Raw genomic sequence first — 22,312 nt, 5'->3', positions numbered from 1 at the left:
CAACCCAGGGGGAGGGGGGGAGCCGTGCAGAAAGTCGGGGTGCATTCAGCAGGCTCTTGGGGAGTGCCAAGTGCGACCACGCCCTCCCTGGGAGGCCTAAAGGGAGCTTCCAGAAGAGCAACTCTGCACCCCTCTTCCTGGAGGGTCGATTTGAGGTCAGGCTGGAAGAACCAGAGCTACTATGGGGGGAATGGGGGCAGCTCTAAGTAGACGCCTTCCAGTGTCCAAATGACTGACCTTGGCGCGACCTCATCACTAGCCCTTTGCCCAGGTCCTGGGTAGCCCTTTAGCCGGCTCTCCGTGTCTTCTTGACCAACCTGCCTATTACTCTGCCGTCCCCCGTCCTGCTCCACAAGATCTAAGACGTCCCCAGAAAGCTTCAGGTCTTGGCAGATGTGCACACACGTACCCCCATGCTCCTGGCACTCTCATTCCTCCTGGACTGTCCTGTCAACACTCCCCCCTACCGCCGACCCCCCTTCAGCAAGATTCAGTCCCCTTCCCTGGCTGGCGTCACGGGCAGCGCCCTTCACCGCATCCTGCCACAGTGACTTGTTTGCACAGCTGTCTCCCGCCGCTGGAGTGTGGGGTCCTTGAGAACTGACATCTTTAATTCGGGATTTTGCCGCCCTCCCCAACTTGTAACACAGAGCCTGGCAGAGGACTGACACTCAATGCCAAGAGGGGTGTGTAGGGGGTACAACGGGGGCACTTCCAGGAGGCTAAAGGATCTGGGAGATGCCTTTCTTCGCTAAACGTCCCCCATCCATCTCCTCCTTCAGCTGGCATGGACCCATCTTCTCCAGTGCCAAACCCAGAGGAGGCGGGCGGCCCTCTTGCCCAGGTACCCTCTGCAGCGCTTGCCCAGGTCGCACCAGACCGGTCCCATCCCTTCTCTCCTTGAGGGACCCACTCGCATCGTTGCCCTTTTAAGAAAGAGGAAATTCTTCTCATAAACAAGCGTCCGGACCTGAGCGCGGAGCCAGGCCGCCTGCCCTGCTGGGTCCCCAGGAAATCGGGGGTTCTTCCAGGTGCAACACCCGGCCCAGGTTCAACTCTAGGGAAAGGCCTGTTGGCCTCTCCTCGCTGCGGCCCTCCGCAGGTCCTGGGCCGGGGTCTGAGGGACCCGACGAGGCTGGAGGAGGGACTTGGGGGAGCCTAGAAACAGCCTAGGGAACGTCTATAAAGTGCAGCCCCTAAATGGGGCGAAGGGGTGCCCAGCCGCTCCCTAAGGCAGAGGGGGCTCCCCGCCCACACAGCTTCCTCCCACCCACTCTCCCCGAAGGATTCTGGGGCCCCTGGGCGCGAGCCCCGAGCGCCCGCCTCCCCGCGTCGTTCCGCCTGGCGGGGAGGGGTGAGGCCGGGGCGGGATGGCGGGCGTCGGGACCGTCTCTGCCCCTAGGGGGAGCAGTCAGCAGAGAGGGAGCGGTAACGGCGCGGCGTGGGAGTCGCGGCCGCCGGCTCCCCTGAGGAAACAGCAAATAATTTGGGCCTCAGAGGCACAGACTCTTGGGTTCCTTATGATCTGGTGCCTGACGGAGAAAGAAGTGCGCCGCCGTTTTACTGTCTGGAAAATGGGTTGCAGGCGGAACAGAAAGGCTGCGGCGAATAGGAGCGGACCAGACCCTGGTGTAGGGGTCTTCTGGATGCTTTAGAGACTTCGTGCCTTCCCGGTTCCCATTCCCTGCTCCTTTGGACGAGAAGGGAACTAGTATTTATTTAACTTTAATCAGGCCGGGTTTGGTGGCTCACGCCTGTAATTCCCAGCACTTTGGGAGGCGGAGATGGGCGGATCACTTGAATCCAGCAGTTCGAGACCAGCCTGGCCAGCATGGCAAACCCCGTCTCTGCTGAAAATACACAAATTAGCTGGGCGTGGTGGCGCGCGCCACTCCCGGGGCTGAATAAAGAGAATCGCTTGAACCCAGAAGATGGAGGTTGCAATGAGTTAAGATTGCGCCACTGCACTCCAGCCTGGGCAACAGAGGGAGACCCTTTCCCTGTCTCAAATAAATAAATAAATAGATAGATAATTTAACATTCATCAGACACTATTTCAAGCTCCAGTTTGGAGCCTGTGTCCCGCCCAAGTCCTCAAGCCCTCACCCCACCCACCCTTGGGCTGTCAGGTCACGCCTGCAGGTGCTCAATAAATACCTTTTGAAATGCTTTTTGTTTGTTTGTTTGTTTTTGTCCCAAGTGCCAGACACTGTGTTAAAGTGCTTAACCTCCATGGCAAGGGTGGTGGTGTCTCCATTTTACAGATGAGGACACTGAGACCCAGAGGGTAATCACATGGCTGTGCTAGGAAACAGCAGGTCCCTAAAGCCCCCAGGTTGGCTGGTCTCAGGAACTGTCCCACTCCATCCTGCTGCCTGCACGCGCCCCCTCCACATCCAGCAGGCCAGTCACGTCATACATGCCACTCCCAGCCAGGCCCTGGTGTGGGCCTAGCCAGAGGTCTCCCCTTTCTGGTCCTCTTCAAGGAGCCCATACAGGAAGTGGTGGTGGGAGCTGTGGGCCAGAAAGGTGGCTCCGTGGGCAAGGCAACAGGTCCAGACCTGGGGGAGGGGCAACCATGAATTGGGGAGAGGCCAAGACCTCTGGGGAAGCCCCATTGTGTCCCCCCAAACCCTCCCCATTGGTTGCCTCTTGTCCTTGCCTCATCCATTCCCAAGGCATCCCCTGGCCCTACTGTACCAGGTAGGTGCTGAGGCCCAGGTAGGCTGCGGCCAGCAAGGCTGCAAGGCCGAAGTAGGCAGGGTGGGGCAGGCTGGGCAGATAGCTGACCACGAAGTAGAGGTTGATGGCGCAGACTAGCACCATGATGGAAGAGGTGACGACCTTGCTCAGCCTGGGGGACACGAGAGAGGCTCAGGACTGGCTGGTTGCTGCTGGCCCACCTGCATCAACTCCTCTTCATCTCCCAGCGCCCACACTGTGGGTGGGGATACACCGAGGCCACTTCTCTGGGCTGTGGGACCTGGAGCAGACAGACCCCCTCCCCACCTCCTGCCTCCTGGGCCCTCCAGGCTACACACTGGCGGGATTTGGCAAGAGCTGAGTCTGAGGCGAGAGTGAGGAGCTCAGGCTCTAGAAACAGCCCTCTGCCCTGGATTCCAGTCTTGGCTCCCCAACTTGCTAGCTGTGTGAACCTGGGCAAGTCCCTTAACCTCTCTCAGCCTCTGTGGCTTCATTGGGATAATGGGGAGAATTGTAGCTCGTACCTCTGGGTGGCTGTGAGGATGAAATGTGGTGATGCAATCCAGCACTTAGGAAAGGGGGTACTCACAGGCCATTGGCAAACTCCTGCATGAGGGTGGGCATGCTGGTGAACGTGAGGATGGGCAGCACGGCGAACGGGAGCTGGGGAGAGCAGCAGGAGCCTAGGCTGAGGAATTCTGCCTCAGAATATGGCAAGCGTGGGGGCAAGATGGGTGTGGCTTGACACCGTCTGTGTGGGTGTGAGCTCAACTGCCCTAACCACACTGAGCCTACTTCCCCGTCTCCTGCCTTATCAGGTTGTGGGCTCCAAAGCAGGAGAAGGTGTTTGGGGGCTCTGGCACCAGGTTGCTTCCGTTTGAATCCAAGCTCTGCCACTAGTAACTTAACTGAGTGCATCAGTTTTCCCATCTGTAAAATGGGATAATGAGCCTGGGCAACATACGTAATGAGCTTTTGTCTCTACTTAAAAAAAAAAAAAAAAAAAAAATTAGACCTGCCGCGGTGGCTCATGCCTGTAATCCCTGCACTTTGGGAGGCGAAGGCGGGTGGATCACCTGAGGTCAGGAGTTTGAGACTAGCCTGGCCAACATGATGAAACCCTGTCTCTACTAAAAATACAAAAAATTAGCTGGGTGTGATGGTGGGCGCTTGTAATCTCAGCTACTTAGGAGGCTGAGGCAGAAGAATCGCTTGAACCTGGGAGGCAGAGGTTGCAGTGAGCCAAGATCTCACCACTGCACTCTAGCCTGGGTAACAAGAGTGAAACTCCATCTCAAAAAAAAAAAAAAAAATTAGCTGGGTGTGATGGCATGCACCTGTAGTCCCTGCTACTCGGGAGCCTGAGGTGGGAAGATTGCCAGAGACAGGGAGGGCAGGCTGCAGTGAGCCATGATTGAACCACTGCACTCCAGCCTAGGTGACAGAGGGAGACCATCTGGGGGGTGGGAGGGGGAAGGATAATGGTGATTCCTACCCTCCTGCCCCCCAGGGTGGCTGTGGGGACAATGGAAGCCTTGTAGGCAAGATGTGCCTGGGACAGGGCCTGGCAGGCCCAGGCAAGGCTCAGCGTGGGGGTTGCTGGAGGTCCTGTTTCGCTCAGCAGTGGGCAGGGCTGGTGGGGTTGGCGCATCTCACCAGCAGGCTCTGCAGCACGTTGAGCAGATCATTGAGGCCCGACAAGTCCCTCAGGTCCCGGAAGACAGCCACGAGCACGGTGGGCAGGATGGCGCAGGAGCGGGTGAGGAGGACACGGGCGAAGCGTGACCACCGCAGCCTCAGGAAGCCCTGGGGTGGGGGTGAGCTCCTTGGTGAGGAGTAGACAGGACTGGGGATTCCAGAGGAGAGATCCTCTGTAGTCCCTCAACCGACTTATCCCTGGGGGCATGCTCTGTTTTTCCACTGTTGAACTGGGACAGCTCTGTCCCTAGGTGGCAAGAGGGGATGGGTGGGGAGAAATGGGGAGCTCCCATCCCATAGCTGATTGCTGAAGACTAAACAGTTTTGGGGAAAAGGCTTCTGTTAGTCCTGGGTCTGCAGCTTCCAGCAAGTCACCTCATCTGTCGGGATCTCAGTTTTCTCATCTGTAAAATGGGTCTTATAGTGTCGCCCTCTGGGCTACATGAAGGAAACAAAGCTGAGTGGGGTGGCTCACGTCTGTAATCCCAGCACTTTGGGAAGCCAAGGCGGGAAGATCACTTGAGCCCAGGAGTTCGAGACCAGCCTGGGAAACATAGGAAGACCACATCTCTACAAATAATTTAAAAAATTAGCCTGGTGTGGTGGCATGAGCCTGTAGTCCCAATGACTCGGGAGGCTGAAGTTGAGGCTGCAGCGAGCTGTGATGGCGCCATTGCACTCCAGCCTGAGCAACAGAGTGAAATCCTGTCTCAAAAAAGAAAGAGCCGGGCGCGGTGGCTCACGCCTGTAATCCCAGCACTTTGGGAGGCCGAGGAGGGCAGATCACCTGAGGCTGGGAGTTCGAGACCACCCTGACCAACATGGAGAAACCCCGTCTTTACTGCAAATACAAAATTAGCTGGGTGTGGTGGCCTGTAATCCCAGCTGGTCAGGAGGCTGAGGCAGGAGAATTGCTTGAACCCAGGAGGTGGAGGTTGCGGTGAGCCGGAGATCGCGCCATTGCACTCCAGCCTGGGCAATAAGAGCGAAACGCCGTCTCAAAAAAAAAGGAAAAAAGAAATAAAAGAAAAGGCCGGACGCAGTGGCTCACACCTATAATCCCAGCACTTCAGGAGGCCAAGGCGGGCGGATCATGAGGTCAAGAGTTTGAGACCAGCCTGGCCAACACGGCGAAACTGCGTCTCTACTAAAAATACAAAAATTGGCCGGGTGCGGTGGTTCACACCTGTAATTCCAGCACTTTGGGAGGCCAAGGCAGGCGGATCACTTGAGGTCAAGAGTTCAAGACTAGCCTGGCCAACATGGCGAAACCCTGTCTCTACTAAAAGTACAAAAATTAGCCAGGCCTGGTGGCAGGTGCCTGAAATCCCAGCTACTGAGGAGGCTGAAGCAGGAGAAGCTTGAACCTGGGAGGGGGAGGTTGCAGTGAGCCGAGATCGCGCCACTGCACTCCAGCCTGGGCGACAAGAGCGAGACTCCGTCTCAACAACAACAAAAACAAAAACAAAAAAAAAGGAAGAAAAGAAAGTAAAGAAAAGAGGACCCACAAGGCTCGGAGTTCTAGCCCCCAGTAGTGTGCCTGCTGTCCTTGGACCCCTTGCCCTCCTGGGCCCGCCCCCTACCCTACCTCCATCACGAACTGTCCCGCGTAGGTGCCCGTCATGGTGGAGCTCTGCCCAGCCGCCAGGAGACCTATGGCCCAGATGTAGAGGGCCGCGGGGCCGAACAGGCAGCCCAGGATCACGCCCTGCAGGGACGAGTGTGGTAGGACCGGTGGCCCTGCCCGAGGCGGGGAGCCTCTCTGGGTCACGCCCTCCCCGCCCACCCGCGCTCACCCCCTGGTAAATGTCCACGGCCACGGTGGCGTTGTTCATGGGGAAGATCTTGGCGTAGTCGTGGAGGCTGCTGTTGGCACAGATGTTGAACTGCGGGTACCAGGGCAGTAGAAGGAAGATGTGAGGAGCACGCTCAGCCTTGGGAAACTGGACTGCCCAGCATTGACCAGGGTTCCAAAACTGGTGGCCCAAGGCTGAATCTGGCCAGACATATTTTGTTTGGCTAACAAAATAAGTTGGGTTTTGTTTTGTTTTACTTTTATGTTTTGTAGCGATGGGGGTCTTGTCAAGTTGCCCAGGTTGGTCTTGAACTCCCGGGCTCAAGCGAGCCATCTGCCTCAGCCTCCCAAAGTGCTGGGATTACAGGCGTGAGCCACCGCGCCCGGCCGGGTTTTTTTTTCTTTAATGTGGATTTGTTGCCAACATTTAAAATTGAGAAGGCCTGGCATAAGAACCCAGTTTCCAGCTTCTTTTAGGTTCATAAGAGCTTGCATCACCACAGAGACAGCTGGCTGCCATGCCCTCTTCACACTGTCCACTTCCCACAACTCTGCACCTGCCTGGTCTTGAAGACAAGGGTTTGCAGTCCTGATGTTGATCTCCCTCCTTGTGCCAAGGAACAGAGTGAGACCCAGGGAGGAGTGTGACCTCCCAAGGTCACAGAGCAAGGCAGTGGCAGTGCCCAGGTCCTTGGAGGCCTGGCCACCCCTTCTCCCACAGCGCTCAGCATTCAGGAAGCCCCCAGCCCTGACTGCAGTTGTTAGAGCCTCATGTCTGAGATCCACTCAGAAGGGGAGACAGACACAGGTCCCAGATCCCAGAGAGTCAGGGAGGAGCTGGCTAGTTCCTTTTCCAGTATTAGCACAAATGTTATCTCTTCCAAGAAGCCTTTCCTGACCACCTGGGCTAATGCAGACCCCACCCCCATACCCCCAACTATGCTTCTTCACCCCCTTTATTTCTTCCCACTCTGCACTTCCCTTGGGTATTCATTCCTGTCTGCTCACCTCCCTCCCTATTTAAGCTGCAGAGAGCTGGGTCTTTGTAGCATTGACTGCTGTATCCCCAGGGTCTAGGATGTGCTTGGTACATAACAAATGCTCAATGATTATTTGCTGAATGAATGATATCTGCCAACAGGGAAGATTATCAGGGCAGAGACTCAGAAGGGCTCAGCTGCATTGCCTAGGGTTCTCGGCAAGGCTTACAGGACATGAGTACGTGTGTGGCCTCAGGTGCAGGGGAAAGTGTGTCTCACCGCAGCCTGGTTGGTTTTCTGGTAGAAGGCCTGCCCAAAGACAGCCATGACAAAGAGGTTGATGATAAAGGAGACGGACAGGGCGATGGTGGCCTCAATCAGGAAGTACATGTTGGCTTCTCTGATGTCCGCTCGGCGGGCCCGGTCTATCTCTCGAGACTACGAAGATCAAAGGGAGAGGGAAGTGCCAAAGTCCCTCAGAGCCACCACAGTGTCCCCCACCCTCACACTTCTATGTTCTCCCCAAGCCCAGTACCTTCTCAAGTCCCCTGTGTGGCAGTCTGGGGCAGGTTCAGGTCAGCGGATGGTTTCCTACATCTCTGTTCTTGCCACAGAGGCCTGACCACTGTGAGCCACTGTGTGGGTGAAGCAAGGCTGGCCTTTGAGGTCCCTGGCTACCTCAGGTCCTTCACTCACCTTGTTCCATCCTCAGACGTGTCCAGCTTACTTTATTTTATTTTTTAGAGACAGGTTTTGTTCTGTCACCCAGACTGGAGTGCCGTGGTGCAATGCATGGCTCACTGCAGCCTCCAACTCATGGGCCCAAGTGATCCTCCTGCCCCAGCCTCCTAAGTAGCTGGGACCACAGACACACACCACTACAACCCGCTAATTTTTAAATTTTCTGCAGAGACAGGGTCTTGCTAGGCTAGCCTTGAACTCCTGGGCTCAAGCATTCTCCTGTCTTGGCCTCTTAAAATGCTGAGATTACAGGTGTGAGCCACTGTTAAGCTGTTAGGGACCCAAGCCTCGTTCATTTCTGCCAATGGCCTTTGCACTTGCTTTCCCTCCGCTTGTAATATCTTTTCCCTGATCTACTTCCCCAACTTTCAGTCATTCTCTATCATATTTCTCTGTTTTGTTTACTTCAGAGTCCATTTCGCAATTATTATTATTATTATTATTATTTTGACAGCGTCTCACTGTGTCACTGAGAGTGCAGTGGTGGGATCTCAGCTCACTGCAGCCTCGACCTCCGGGGCTCAAGCCTCAACCTCCTGAGTAACTAGGACTACAGGTGTGCACAACACCCAACTAATTTATTTTATTTTTTATTTTTTGTTGGTAGAGACAGGGTTTTACCATGTTGCCCAGGGTGGTCTCGAACTCCTGGGCTCAAGCGATCCACCTGCCTCTGCCTCCTGAAGTGCTGGGATTACAGGCGTGAGCCACCTCGCCCAGCTCTATAGTTCTTTTTCTTTTTCTTTTTTTGAGACGGAGTCTTGCTCTGTCACTCAGGCTGGAGTGCAATGTCACCATCTCCCCTCACTGCAACTTCCGCCTACTGGCTTCAAGCGATTCTCCTGCCTCAGCCTCCCGAGTAGCTGGGATTACAGGCACGCGCCACCACTTCCGGCTAATTTTCTATATTTTTAGTACAGACGGGATTTCACCATGTTGGCCAGGCTGGTCTCAAACTCCTGACCTCGTGATCCACCCGCCCGCCTCGGCCTCCCGAAGTGCTGGGATTACAGGCGTGAGCCACTGCGCCCGGCCTATAATTCCTTCCTTTGTTGGTTTACTTGCTTGTCATCCGTCTACCCCACTAGCACGGAAACTCTAGAAGGGCAGAGACCTTGACTGTCTGTTCCTCCCAGCGCACAGTAGACACTTTTTTTTTTTTTTGAGACAGAGTCTCGCTCTGTCGCCAGGCTGGAGTGGTGCAGTGGCGCGATCTCGGCTCACCGCAACCCCTGCCTCCCGGGTTCAAGCGATTCTCCTGCCTCAGCCTCCCGAGCAGCTGGGACTACAGGCGCGCGCCACCACGCCCAGCTAGTTTTTGTATTTTTAGTAGAGACGGGGTTTCGCCATGTTGACCAGGATGGTGTCGATCTCTTGACCTCGTGATCCGCCCGCCTCCGCCTCCCAAAGTGCTGGGATTACAGGCGTGAGCCATGGCGCCCCGCCTGACCCTCAATTATTACAGGCTCCGCAAATCCTGACGGAAGGAGCCAGAGGGGAGGGGCTCCAGGCTTGGAGGCGGAGCCAGCATGACTCCGACTGAGTGAGGGGGTCTCCTTTCCCCTCCCCTCTGCTCACCTTGACCAGGGCCGAGTGCAGGTAGATGTTGTGGGGCATGATGATGGCGCCAACAATGCCCACCGCCTGCAGCAGCTCGGGGTGGCCGCAGCCCGGGCACGAGGGCAGGAACAGGCCCCGAAGAAGCGCTCCCTGCTCAGGACGCGCCACCACATACTGCAGGGAGGAGCCTGGTCAGGACAAGTCCCGCCCCTCGCAACCACGCCGCGGTCACCATTTCTCAGCCTCCATCCCACTCCAGCCCCCCGCAGCCCGCGGCCAGAGGGAAGGGAGAGGAATGATCTTGGGAGGTCCACAGTGGGGTTGCAGCACTGGCTTCCTACCTCATAGCCAAAGGTCAAGGCCATAATGGTTATAAGGAGTCCAAAAAAAGCTTCCAGCTTCCGCAGCCCTACGGAGCAGAACAAACAAACTAAACAAACCAACGACAAAAATCTGTAACATCAACAATTCGTAATGGCTAATACTACGAGCGCTTCTAGGCACAGTGCCAAGTGCTTAACATATGTTACCTCACTCAGTCTTCACAACCACCCTCTGATGTCTGTGCTATTATTTCCCCATGTTACAGGTGAAAAAAGGCACGTCCAAGTAACTCGCTAGAGGCCACCCAGGGAGAGTGAGGGAGCTCAGGTGCGCTCCCAGGCAGTTTGATGTCAGAGCCCTTCTCCCAGTACAGCACCCTCACCACCACCACTCCCCTATGAGGTGGGGTGTGCACCCACCGTAGTTATCGAGGAAGAGGAAGAAGAAGGTGTCCACGATGGTGATGAGGACGCCACCCCAGAGTGGGATTCTGAAACCAGAGTGGCCCGGGTCAGCCTCAGGGCTGGAGACAGGAATCTGGCCTCCTGGGAGCAGGACCCTAAGCGCCCCCAGACAGCTAGGGCAAGGGGAGTGGGAGTGTGGCATAGAACAGTCGAGGTAGGGCAGAGCTAGAGGAGAGACCTGGCACCCGGCGCAGCAGGGAGTTTGGGGCTGCAGTCCCAAAGTCCTGCATGACTCACATCTGTGTGACTTTAGACAAGTCACTTTACATTTCTGGAAAACAGGGCAGCAGCCCTGCTTCAGAGGGGACAGCAGGATAAAATAGACTCTGGGAGGGACTGGGTGGGGGGAAGTAGCAGCAGCTGTTCTCTGCCTGGCCTGAAGAGTTGGGGTACACTGGGGTGGTACCGTCCAGCTGAGAGCAGATTGAATGCAATGGCCGTGCCGATGACTTCCTGCATGTCGGAGCCCACAATGGCTAGCTCGATGGTCAGCCAGAGGACGGTGCGGGGCACCTATGGGGAGGAGATGATCCTTCATTAAGGGTGGGCCGGTTATTTGCCTGTCGTCTCAGACTACATTTGTCTGTCGTCTCAGACTACATTTACAAGACAGTCTGGCCAATGGGCTTCCTACCTTATATAGGAAGAGCATACAGGAGATGGAAAGGCAGAGATAAACTTTTTTTTTTTTTTTTTGAAATAGAGTTTTGCTGTTGTTGCCCAGGCTGGAGTGCAATGGCACGATCTCGGCTCACCACAATCTCCGCCTCCCGTGTTCAAGTGATTCTCCTGCCTCAGCCTCCCGAGTGGCTGGGATTACAGGCATGTGCCACCATGCCCGGCTAGTTTTGTATTTTTAGTAGAGATGGGGGTTTTCCATGTTGGTCAGGCTGGTCTCGAACTCCCGACCTCAGGTGATCCACCCGCCTTGGCCTCCCAAAGTGCTGGGATTACTGGCGTGAGCCACCGCCCCAGGCTGAGATAAACCATTGTTTCCCCCTGCTTCTTGTGGTATTTCTGGCAGTGGCACCAGGCAACCTGGACTCTGGCAGCACTAGTGGCCATTTCATCAGCATCAATAATGCTTCAAGGAGCTCAGAGGCAAAGGATGGCTCTGGGGCTTGTGCCAGAGGTGTAGCAGCTTTCTGATCTTTTTGTAACACCCTCTTCCCTTGCCCCTCAAGCCCTCCCAAACCTTTCAATCCCTGCATTCAATACCTTTGAAATGTCCAGTGCTGTAATTTCTGTTTTCCAAACTGGACACTCACAACAACGAACTCCCCAGGGTCCATCCCAGCCATTGACCATTCCTGAGCTGATGCCTCCCCATTTTTTGTCTTGGGCAAGTCACTTTCCCCAATTTTAATTACCCCTTCTGTGAAATGACATGCCTCTCATGTCCCTCTAGGCTATGTGCTATCAGTTTGAGCCTCAGTCTTTCCATCTATCAAATGGAATTGGGGCCGGATGCAGTGGCTCGTGCCTGTAATCCCAGCACTTTGGGAGACTGAGGTGGGTGGATCATCTGAGGTCAGGAGTTTGAGACCAGCCTGGCCAACATGGTGAAACCCCAGCTCTACTAAAAATACAAAAATTAGCCGATGATGGTGGTGGGCGCCTGTAATCCCAGCTACTTGAGAGGCTGAGTCAGGAGAATCACTTGTACCTGGGAGGTAGAGGTTGCAGTGAGCTGACATCGCACCATTGCACTCCTGACTGGGCGACGGAGTGAGACTCCGACTGAAAAACAAACAAACAAACAAACAACAACAAAAACAAACAGACTTGGGATGCCCCATGTGAGATGATGTATTTATTTGATCGTGGAAGCTGAAAATGGCTGTTTGGGGTTTGGGGCCAGTGGTTCTCCCTGTCCAGGCCCCCCAAGCTCACCTTAGGGTAGTAGAGATGGCAGACCTCGCCCAAGTCCTTGCCTGTCACCACGCCCAGACGTGCAGCCAGTCGCTGGCAGAGCAAGCCCAACACCGTGGCCCAGAGCAGCACCCAGAGAAGCTGTGAGGAGGCAGGGAGAGGCCTTCAGCCAGAGAGGCCAGCCTCAGAAAGCCCCTGAGCTCGTGGTACCCTCTAACCAAGCATACTCCTCGGGGAGGGGATGGGAGAGATGGAGTCCCAACCTGGCTGGGCGCTGGTAGCTCACCCTGTAATCCCAGCACTTTAAAAGGCTAAGGTGGGAGGATTGCTTGAGTCCAGGAGTTCAAGAGCAGCCTGAGCAACATAGTGAGACCCCCATCTCTAAATAAATAAATAAGTTACGCCAGGCAAGGTGGCTCACACCTGTTATCCCAGCACTTTGGGAGGCCGAGGCGGGTGGATCACTTGAGGTCAGGAGTTCAAGACCAGCCTGGCCCACACAGTGAAACCCCATCTCTACTAAAAATACAAAAATTAGCCAGGCGTGGTGGCATGCACTACTCAGGAGGCTGAGGCAGGAGAATCACTTGAACCCGGGAGGCAGAGGTTGCAGTGAGCCGAGATTGTGCCACTGCACTCCAGCCTGGGTGACCGAGTGAGACTGAGTCTCAAAAAATAAAATTAAATAAATAAATAAATAAATATATATATATATATATATATTTTTTTTTTTTAAAGAGAGGAGTCCAGTCCCCTACCCCCCACACAAATGCCCCACCTTCTGGCAGGGCTGCCCTGGGGACCCTTTTCGGGCCCATTTGAACTTAACACCAGCTCCCAGGCCACATTGGAGAAACATGGCCAGCAGGGGCCTTCAACACTTAGCCTGGTCACCTCCCTCTCGAAAGTGTCTCCACTCAGGTCCCGACTTAGTTACTTTGAATCCCGCCACGGCGCCAGCCTGAAGATCTGACTCGATGTTTCCTGGGTCCAGGAAAGCAATGCTCATGAGGAAGCCAGGCCCCGTGAAGGCCCATAGCTTCCGCAGGCTGAAGGTGCCCTGTGTGGGGGTGGGAGGAGTAGAGTGAGGGGGTCCTGGGTATAGGGATGGTGGCAGCTGGCCTTGGCCATCCCCTAGAGGAGCCCCAACAGGCTCATCAGCCCAGCCCTGCCCTCCGTGGCCCATTCCTGGGTCTGCCACCCAGGGGATGGGGAGGGCATGGGTGGAGGAGGCAGCATGCTCTGATGAGTCACAGAGGATCTTTTTCTGGATCTGTTAAGCTCAGCAGCCGGCTTGCACCTGAACTGCCTGCCCCTCTCAAGCCCTGACTTGTCAGGTCCTCAGAGACCTCACAGGGGGCTGTCTAAGGGGGTGAGGGGGCCAAGCTTCCCTAGCCCAGCTCCTTCCTTGCCAGCTCCTTTTCCGACCACAGGGCCTCCTCTCTGTGGTCCGCTGAGGCTATGGTCCCCCCACCCTGTTCCAGGGCATGGCATATTGACTTAGAAATCTGCTGAAGATATTGGAGGCTGGGAGCAGTGGCTCGTGTCTGTAATCCCAGCACTTTGGAAGGCCGAGGTGGGTGGATCACTTGAGCTCAGGAGTTTGAGACCAGCCTGGCCAACATGGTGAAACCCTGTCTCTAGTAAAAATACAAAAATTAGCCTGGCATGGTGGTGCACGCCTGTAATCCCAGCTACTCGGGAGGCCGGGGCAGGAGAATCGCTTAAACTCGGGAAGCGGAGGTTGCAGTGAGCTGAGATCGCGCCACTGCACTCCAGCCTGGGCTACAGAGCGAGACTCCATCTCCAAAAAAAGAGAAGATACTGGAAATGCAGGTAACAGCATCCTAGATGCTAGATGCCAGCCTGCAGCCTCCTTCACTTCTCCCTATGCCCTTTCCTAAATGCTATAATATGTCCTCAAGGCTCCAATCCCAATTCCCCCTGGGCCTCTTTTCCTTCATAGGAAAGCTGAGATTCATTGAGAAAGCCATTTAATCATTTTTAGACAAATACTGAAGCACCCCAGCTAAGCACTGGGGACGGAAGCAGGAAGGGGCAGTTGCCACTGTCCACCACTGCTGCTCAGACCTGGAAGGGACTTGCCACCCATGATCATAAGGAGACCCCATTCTCCAGCCCATGGGATCCCACAGGATCCTGTCAATCTTGCAAGCCCCCAGGAAGTTTCCAGCATCCCACCGGTTTTGTGTCTGGGATGGGGATCTTCTCACTCAGGTAGGTCTCTCTGGGAGGTGCTTGCTGTGGCCCTGGGCTGGTCGGGCTGGTCGGGCTGGAGATGGAACCATAGCTGGACCCGCTTAGCCTTTGGGGACCCTTGTCACCTGTGGGGACCCATGAAGCATGGTGAGTGTCCTGCCTCTTTCTGGTGGCCCAGAGTTAAAGCCGCCTGCTCCCTTCCCTCCTCCTCCCAGAAAAGTGGAGAAACTAAGGTCCCTGGCCCCCATCTTGGGTCCATCACCTCCACCTCTCAACCAAACATTCCAGATGTGTGGGACATAGCAGCTTCAGAATTACTGTCCTCTCATGTGAGGACAGATGCCCAGAGGCAGATCTCCTGCCGCAGAGAAGGCAGAGAGACCCTAGGCTCTAAGAAGGGCAAGCTGAGGCCACATGTCTGCCCCTTGGCTGGACCCCTCACCTTCTCCGGCAGCCCAGAAAGCTCCAGGGGCTTTGATCCACGGACTTCAGACAAAGGAAAGGTAGACCCCTTAGGGGTGTGAAGGACTCCACCCAGTGAGATTGAGTCTGGTGTCCAGAACTGTGTTCTAGACTAGGACTCCCACAGGGGACCAGAGGCTTCCACAGGGGACCAAGGGCTTTCTTGCTTCCTCAAGTCTCCACCAGCCTAGTGACCTCCTCCACTCCACCCCCCAATCAGGCTCTGTCCCTAGGGGCCACTACTCACCTGTCATTGAAATGCCGACTTCAGGTACTCTGGGAGTGTGAGCGGTGCTCTGGGCAGCTCCTCAGCCTGCACCCCCTCTCTGGGCACTGGTGCAAGTAAGTGTGCCAGCCCACGCCCTGTTACCCATCCGCAGCCGAGTGCCCTGCCTCTTACATCAACATTCGGTTCACATCGGCCGATTCACACACACACACAACATGGGGCATTGTGAAACATTTTCCAAAGGCAGAAGTGGCCAGCCCTGGCGGAAGGGTCTGGTTACCCATGGAGTGGACCTTTGTTCCCCTCCCAGCCTGCCCTGTGCCCCACAACACATCTGTTCCCCTTCCAGGCACCCCGTGTTCTGTGCCTCCCAAGTTAGCTCTGATTTCAGATGCTTCCTGCCCCTTGCGTATTCATGTCAATACCCCATGACCACACCCCCCTCTGCCACACACACACACGTACACACACACAGAGTCAGGTCTTTCTTCTTCTCTTTGATCTGGAGTTCCAAGACCCCTCGTTGGCCTAATGCGAGTCTTCATGTCCTCAAAGGCTTCAGTTTCCCTTTGAGGGCCACAGAGGAAGGCACTGCAGAAGGGACATGCATTGAAGATTCAGACCCAGGATGTCCCCAGAAGATGGGGCACTGGGATCTGGTCCTGGTTCAACCACTGATTCACTTGAGATTGTCACCAGATCATGTCCCTTCTCAGAGTTGTTTATTCTATTCCACCCCCACCCTTTTTTTTTTTTTGGTTTTTCGTTTTTTGTTTTTTTTTTTAGAGACAAGGTCTCGCTCTGTCACCCAGGCTAGAGTAAGGTGTGAAGTGCAGTGGTGCCATCTTAGTTTACTGCAGCCTCAAACTCCTTTTTTTTTTTTTTTTTTTGAGACAGAGTCTTACTGTTGCCCAGACTGGAGTGCAGTGGCATAATCTCAGCTCACTGCAACCTCTGCCCTCCATGTTTAAGCAATTCTCCTGCCTCAGCCTCCTGAGTAGCTGGGACTACAGGCATGCACCACCACACCCGGCTACTTTTTGTGTGTATGTATGTATGTATGTATTTATTTATTTTGAGATGGCGTCTTGCTCTGTCACCCAGGCTGAAGTGCAATGGCGCGACCTTGGCTCACCGAAACCTCTGCCTCTTGGGTTCAAGCAATTCTTCTGCCTCAGCCTCCTGAGTAGCTGGGATTACAGGCACCTGCCAACCACACCCAGCTAATTTTTGTATTTTTAGTAGAGATGGGATTTCACCACGTTGGCCAGGCTGGTCTCAAACTCCTGACCTTGTGATCCGCCCGCCTCAGTCTCCCAAAGTGCTGGGATTACAGGTGTAAGCCACCGTGCCCAGCCAATTTTTGTATTTTTTTTAGTAGAGACGGGGTTTCACTATGTTGGCCAGGCTGGTCTCGAACTCCTGGTCTCAAGTGATCCACCCACCTCAACCTCCCAAAGTGCTGGGATTACAGGTGTGAGCCACCATGCCTGGCATATAGCCTTAAACTCTTGAGCTCAAGAGATCCTCCCTTCTCAGCCTCTCGGGTAGCTGGGAATACAGACCTATGCCACCATGCTTGACCGTTTCTTCTATTAACTGAGGGGCCCACAGGAGTTTGAGACCAGCCTGGGCAACATAGTGAGATCTCATCTCTACAAAAAATTTAAAAATTAGCTGGGCATGACCGGGTGCGGTGGCTCATTCCTGTAATCCCAGCACTTTGGGAGGCTGAGGAGGGTGGATCACGAGGTCAGGAGATCGAGACCATCCTGGTTAACATGGTGAAACTCTGTCTCTACTAAAAATACAAAAAGAACCCCAACAAACAAACAAACAAACAAAAAACAATTAGCCGGGCGTGGTGGCGGGCTCCTGTAGTCCCAGCTACTCAGGAGGCTGAGGCAGGAGAATGGTGTGAACCCAGGAGGTGGAGCTTGCAGAGAGCTGAGATCGCGCCACTGCACTCCAGCCTGGGTGACAGAGTGAGACTCCGTCTCAAAAAAAAAAAAAATTTGCTGGGAGTGGTGGCCCGCACCTGTAGTCTCCATTACTTGGGGCAGGGCTGAGGTGGGAGGTTTGCTTGAGCCCAGGAGGTTGGGGCTGGCATGATCAGTGAGCCGTGATCATGCCCCTGCACTTCAGCTTTGGTGACAGAGTGAGACTGAGTGAAAAAAAAAAAGAAAGACTCAAACTGGCTAAGAGGTCAAAAATGTAGCTGCCCAAGGATGGCAAGCAGGTAAGATAAACTATGAGAGAGGTTGGGAGTAAGAAAAACTGCATGGGAAGGGAGAAAAAAAAGAAAGAAAGAAAAAGAGGCCGGGTGTGGTGGCTCACGCCTGTCATCTCAGAACTTTGGGAGGCCAAGGCGGGCAGATCACTTGAGGTCAGGAGTTCGAGACCAGCCTGGACAACATAGTGAAACCCCGCCTCTACTAAAGATACAAAAAATTAACTGGGCGTGGTGGCACATGCCTGTAATCTCAGCTACTCTGGAGGCTGAGGCAGGAGAATTGCTGGAACCCAGGAAGCAGAGGTTGCAGTGAGCTGAGATCGAGCCACTGCACTCCAGCCTGGGAGACAGAGCAAGACTCTGTCTCACCCCCCACCCTGCAAAAAACAACAACAAAAACAAACAAACAAACAAAAAAAACAAGAAAATACTATGAAATCCAGCTTGACTCATGCCCACTGGAGTGAGTGGTGGCTCACTCCTGTTAATCCTAGCACTTTGGGAGGCTGAGGTGGGAGGATTGTTTGAGTCCAGGAGTTTGAGACCAGCATGGGCAACATAGTGAAACTTGTCTCTACAAAAAATAAAATTAGCCGGGCATGGTGGTACTCACCTGGAGTCCCACTCAAGTGATCCACCCACCTCACCCTCCCAAAGTGCTGGGATTACAGGCATGAACCACTGCACCTGGCTGATTTTTTATTTTACTTTTTCTTTCTAAATTTTTTAGAGACAGGTCGCACTATGTTGCCCAGGCTGGTCTTGAACTCCTGGCCTCTGGTGATCTTCCCATCTCAGCCTCTCAAATTGCCAGGATACAGAGTCACGAGGATTACAGGCCCCCAGGCTTGGCCAATGGCCAATGATTTAATCACTCATGCCTACATAATGGAACCTCCATGTAAATCCTAAATTGTGGGTTTCAGGAAGCTTCCGGGTTGGTGAACACGTTAAGATTCAGGGAGGGTGGCATGTCTGGAAAGGGCAGAAAGCTCTGGGCACTCCGTCCATCCCTTGTCCATTAGGCTGTTCTTGGGTGTATCCTTAATAATAAACCAGAAAGAGCAAAGTGTTTCTTTGAGTTCTATGAGCTACAAGTTACCAAACCTGAGGGTCATAGGGACCTCCTGTTTGTAGCTAAATTGGAGAGGAGAGTGGGTAATCTGGGAACCCACTACCTGCAACTGGCACCTGAAGTGGGGGCAGTCTTGTGGGACTGAGCCCTTCACCTGTGGGGCCTGTGCTGGCTCCAGGTAGTTCATGTCAGAATTGAGTTAATTGTAGGAAACCCAGTTGTTGTCCACAGAGAACTGGATAATTTTGCTGGTGTGGAAAATTCACACATTTGGTGTTAGAACTGTTGAGAGTAGAGAAAGAGAGTTTTTCCTTCTAGAGAGGTTTACAGGCCCAGAATTGACCTGGGTTATAATTTATCCCCATGTTGAGTCAAAAACTTTTTTTTTGAGACAGAGTCTCACTCTGTCACCCAGTCTAGAGTGCAGTACCGTAGCCTTGAACTCCCATGCTCAGCCTCCCGAGTAGCTGGGACTACAGGTGCATGCCACCAAGCCTGGCTAATTTTTGTATTTTTTGTAGAGGCAGGGTTTTGCCATGTTGCCTACGCTGGTCTCGAACTCCTGGGCTCAAGTGATCCGCCTGCCTCAGCCTCCCAAAGTGCTGGGATTACAGGCTTGAGCCACCGTGCCTGACCCAGTCAAAAACTTAGATGAAGTTTGGGAGGCTAGGGTGGGAGAGGCAGCCAATTTTCTGGCTCCTCATTGATGGAAGAGGCTGGAGGAACTAGAGAGGTGTGGGAAGAGGGATGAATGATGGGTCCAGAGAGGAGACAGCAGCATCATGGCTTGTCACTCACTGTGCAATCCTATTGCTCATGGTACTGTCACCATCCCTTGCCTCAGAGGTTTGCACGTATTTCCTAATCACTGCTTTGGGCTCATGTGGGGATGACTGGGGTTGAGGCTGGGATGTCTTCCTTTTTTGCATCTTTTGTGGGACCTTTCCTATAGTTAGGAACTCAGTAATTGTAATTGATCAGCCATTGATTAACACGCTGCACAACCTCTAACTTCAGAGGCAATATAGTGTAATAGTTAAGAACAGAGGTCCTAGGCTACGTATCAGAGAGCAGGAAGCTATGTGAAGAGTTACAGAAATCTGCAAGGGCATCTCTTTGGGTCTGGAGCTGTTGCTGAATACTAAACCTTGCAAGGGTCGGGTGTTAGTTCACGAAGTCTAATTCACTCAAGATTCCATATATAGCTAAATATAAAGCTATAGAATGTTTAGAAAAAAAACCTAGGAGAAAATCTTTAGGATCTGGGACTAGACAAAGACTTCATAGACTTGATATGAAGACCATGATCCATAAAGGGAAAATTTGATAAATTGAACCTCATCAAAATTAAAAACTAATTAAAGGCCAGGCGCGGTGGCTCACGCCTGTAATCCCAGCACTTTGGGAGGCCGACGCGGGTGGATCACCTGAGGTCTGGAGTTCAAGATCAGCCTGACCAACATGGAGAAACCCCATCTCTACTAAAAATACAAAGGGAGGGGAGGTTGCAGTGAGCCGAGATGGCGACATTGCCCTCCAGCCTGGGCAACAAAAGTAAAACTCAGTCTCAAAAAAAAAAAAAAAAAATTAAAAGCTTTTGCTTGGTGAAAGACCGTGCTACGAAGATAAAAAGACAGGATACAGACTTGGATGACATATTTGCAAACCACATGTCTGACAAAGGTCTAGTATCTAGAAATAAAAGAATCTCTTAAAACTCAACAGCTAGGCTGGGCGTGGTGGTTCATGCCTGTAATCCCAGCACTTCGGGAGGCCGAGGCGGGCAGATCACCTGAGGTCAGGAGTTCGAGACCAGCCTGGCCACCATGGTGAAACCCCGTCTCTACTAAAAATACAAAAATTAGCTAGATGTGGTGGCACATTCCTGTAATCTCAGCTACTCAGGAGGCTGAGGCCAGAGGATCGCTTGAACCCAGGAGGCGGAGGTTGCAGTAAGCCAAGATCGAGCCACTGCACTCCAGCCTGGGCAACAGAGTAAGACTCTGTCTCAAAAAGAAAAAAAAAAAAACACACACAAAACTTAATAGTTAAAAAAAATAGGCCAGGCGCGGTGGCTCATGCCTGTAATCCCAGTACTTTGGGAGTCCAAGATGGGTGGATCACAAGGTCAGGAGTTCAAGACCAGCCTGGCCAAGATGGTGAAACCCTGTCTCTACTAAAGATACAAAAAATTCGCTGGGCATGGTGTCGTGTGCGTGTAATCCCAGCTACTTGGGAGGCTGAGGCAGGAGAATCACTTGAACCTGGGTGGCAGAGGTTGCAGTGAACCGAGATCATGCCACTGCACTCCAGCCTGGGCAACAGAGTGAGACTCCATCTCAAAATAAATAAATAAATAAATAAATAATACAACAGCCAGGGGCGGTGGCTCATGCCTGTATTCCCAGCATTCTGGGAGGCCGAAGCAGGTGGATCACGAGATCAGGAGATCGAGACCATCCTGGCTAACATCGTGAAACCCTGTCTCTACTAAAAATACAAAAAATCAGCTGGGCATGGTGGCACGGCCTATAATCCCAGCTACTCAGGAGGCTGAGGCAGAAGAATTGCTAGAACCAAGGAGGCAGAGGTTGCAGTGAGCAGAGATCGCACCACTACACTCCAGCCTGGGTGACAGAGCAAGACTCTGTCTCAAAAACAAAAAAAAAAAAACACAAACAAAAACCACAACAATGAGCAATGAGAAACAGGCAAAAATCATGAACAGATATTCACCAAAGATGATGTACAAATGGCAAATAAACACATGGAAAGATTTGCAACATTATTAGCCATTAGAAAAAAATTCAAATTAAAATCATAACAAGATTCTGCTATTCAATTATCAGAATGGCTAAAATAAAACATAGTGATAACACCAAATGTTAGCAAGGATATGGAGAACTAGATCACTCATATGTTGCTCGTGAGACTGTAAAATGGTAGTCAGTCTGAAAAGAGTTTGTAAATTTATTTTTAAAGTTTTTTTTTTTTTGAGACAGAGTCTTGCTCTATGGCCCAGGCTGGAGTGCAATGGTGCGATCTCGGCTCACTGCAACCTCTGCCTCCTGGGTTCCAGCGATTCTCCTGCCTCAGCCTCCCGAGTAGCTGGGACTATAGGCATGTGGCACCATGCCTGGCTAGTTTTGTACTTTTAGTAGAGATGGGGTTTCACCATATTGGCCAGGCTGGTCTCGAACTCCTGACCTCAGGTGATCCGTCCGCCTCGGCCTCCCAAAGTGCTGGGATTACAGGTGTGAGCCACCATGCCCTACCTAAAATTTTTTAATTATTATTTTATTGTATTTTTTAGTGACAGGGTCTTTTTCTGTTGTCCAGGTTGGAGTACAGTGGCATAGTCATAGCTCACTGCAACCTCAAACTCCCGGGCTCAAGTGATCTTCCAACTTCAGCCTCCCAAGTAGCTGGGACTACAGGAATCCGCCACCATACTCAGCTTATTTATTTATTTATTGCAGAGACAGGATCTTGCGATGTTACCCAGGCTGGTCTTGAATTCCTGGGCTCAAGCAATCCTCCTACCTCTTCCTTTCAAAGTGCCAGGATTACAGGAATGAGCCACCACATGCAGCCCCTGTAAATTTCTTAAAAACTAAACATGCAACTACAATACGACTTAGCAATTGCATTCCTTGGCATATTTCCCAGAGAAATGAAGATTTATGTTCACACGAAAATCTGTGTACAAATTTTTATAGCATCTTTATTCATAATAACCAAAACTGGAAACAACCCAGATGTCCTTCAACAGAGGAATGGTTAGTCAAACTATGGTCCATCTATCCCACAGAATACACTCCTGGGCATTTATCCCAGAGAAATTAAAACTTATGTTCACAGGAAAACCTGTACATAAGGCCAGGTACAGTGGCTCACGCCTATAATCCCAGCACTTTGGGAGGCCAGGGCAGGTAGATTGCTTGAGCCCAGGAGTT

General features: G+C 52.9%; 1 protein-coding gene across 6 annotated transcripts; it reads right to left on the bottom strand.

Moving 5' to 3' along the window:
* Positions 1-593: 593 nt before the first annotated feature.
* SLC11A1 (solute carrier family 11 member 1) lies at positions 594-15,491 on the bottom strand. Of its 6 annotated transcripts, XM_003818612.5 has the most exons (15): positions 15,067-15,475; positions 14,340-14,482; positions 13,075-13,197; positions 12,159-12,278; positions 10,672-10,778; positions 10,221-10,291; positions 9,819-9,886; positions 9,496-9,651; positions 7,456-7,614; positions 6,198-6,287; positions 5,990-6,109; positions 4,360-4,509; positions 3,293-3,366; positions 2,701-2,854; positions 594-2,561 (listed from the first exon to the last, which is right to left on the bottom strand). In XM_003818612.5, exons 1-15 carry the CDS (start codon positions 15,071-15,073, stop codon positions 2,451-2,453), a joined length of 1,653 nt encoding a protein of 550 aa, XP_003818660.1. In that variant the 5' UTR covers positions 15,074-15,475; the 3' UTR covers positions 594-2,450. The 6 variants fall into 6 exon arrangements, with proteins under 6 accessions (XP_003818660.1, XP_008970183.1, XP_008970184.1 ...); XM_008971935.5 differs by lacking the exon at positions 2,701-2,854 and having other exon boundaries at positions 15,067-15,491; XM_008971936.5 differs by lacking the exon at positions 13,075-13,197 and having other exon boundaries at positions 15,067-15,474.
* Positions 15,492-22,312: the final 6,821 nt, after the last annotated feature.

The sequence above is a fragment of the Pan paniscus genome, chromosome 13, assembly GCF_029289425.2.
Source record: "Pan paniscus chromosome 13, NHGRI_mPanPan1-v2.0_pri, whole genome shotgun sequence".
Lineage (NCBI taxonomy): Eukaryota > Metazoa > Chordata > Mammalia > Primates > Hominidae > Pan > Pan paniscus.
The sequence above is the reverse complement of the archived record's forward strand: the minus strand, read 5'-3'. Positions and strand labels throughout refer to the sequence as shown.

Coding starts and splice junctions, on each gene's coding strand:
- SLC11A1 (XM_003818612.5), bottom strand. Junction 12,279..13,074: donor GCGCCGTGGCGGGATTCAAA/GTAACTAAGTCG, acceptor GCCTCCTCACAG/CTTCTCTGGGTGCTGCTCTG. Junction 10,292..10,671: donor AATCTGCTCTCAGCTGGACG/GTACCACCCCAG, acceptor CTCTGGTTTCAG/AATCCCACTCTGGGGTGGCG.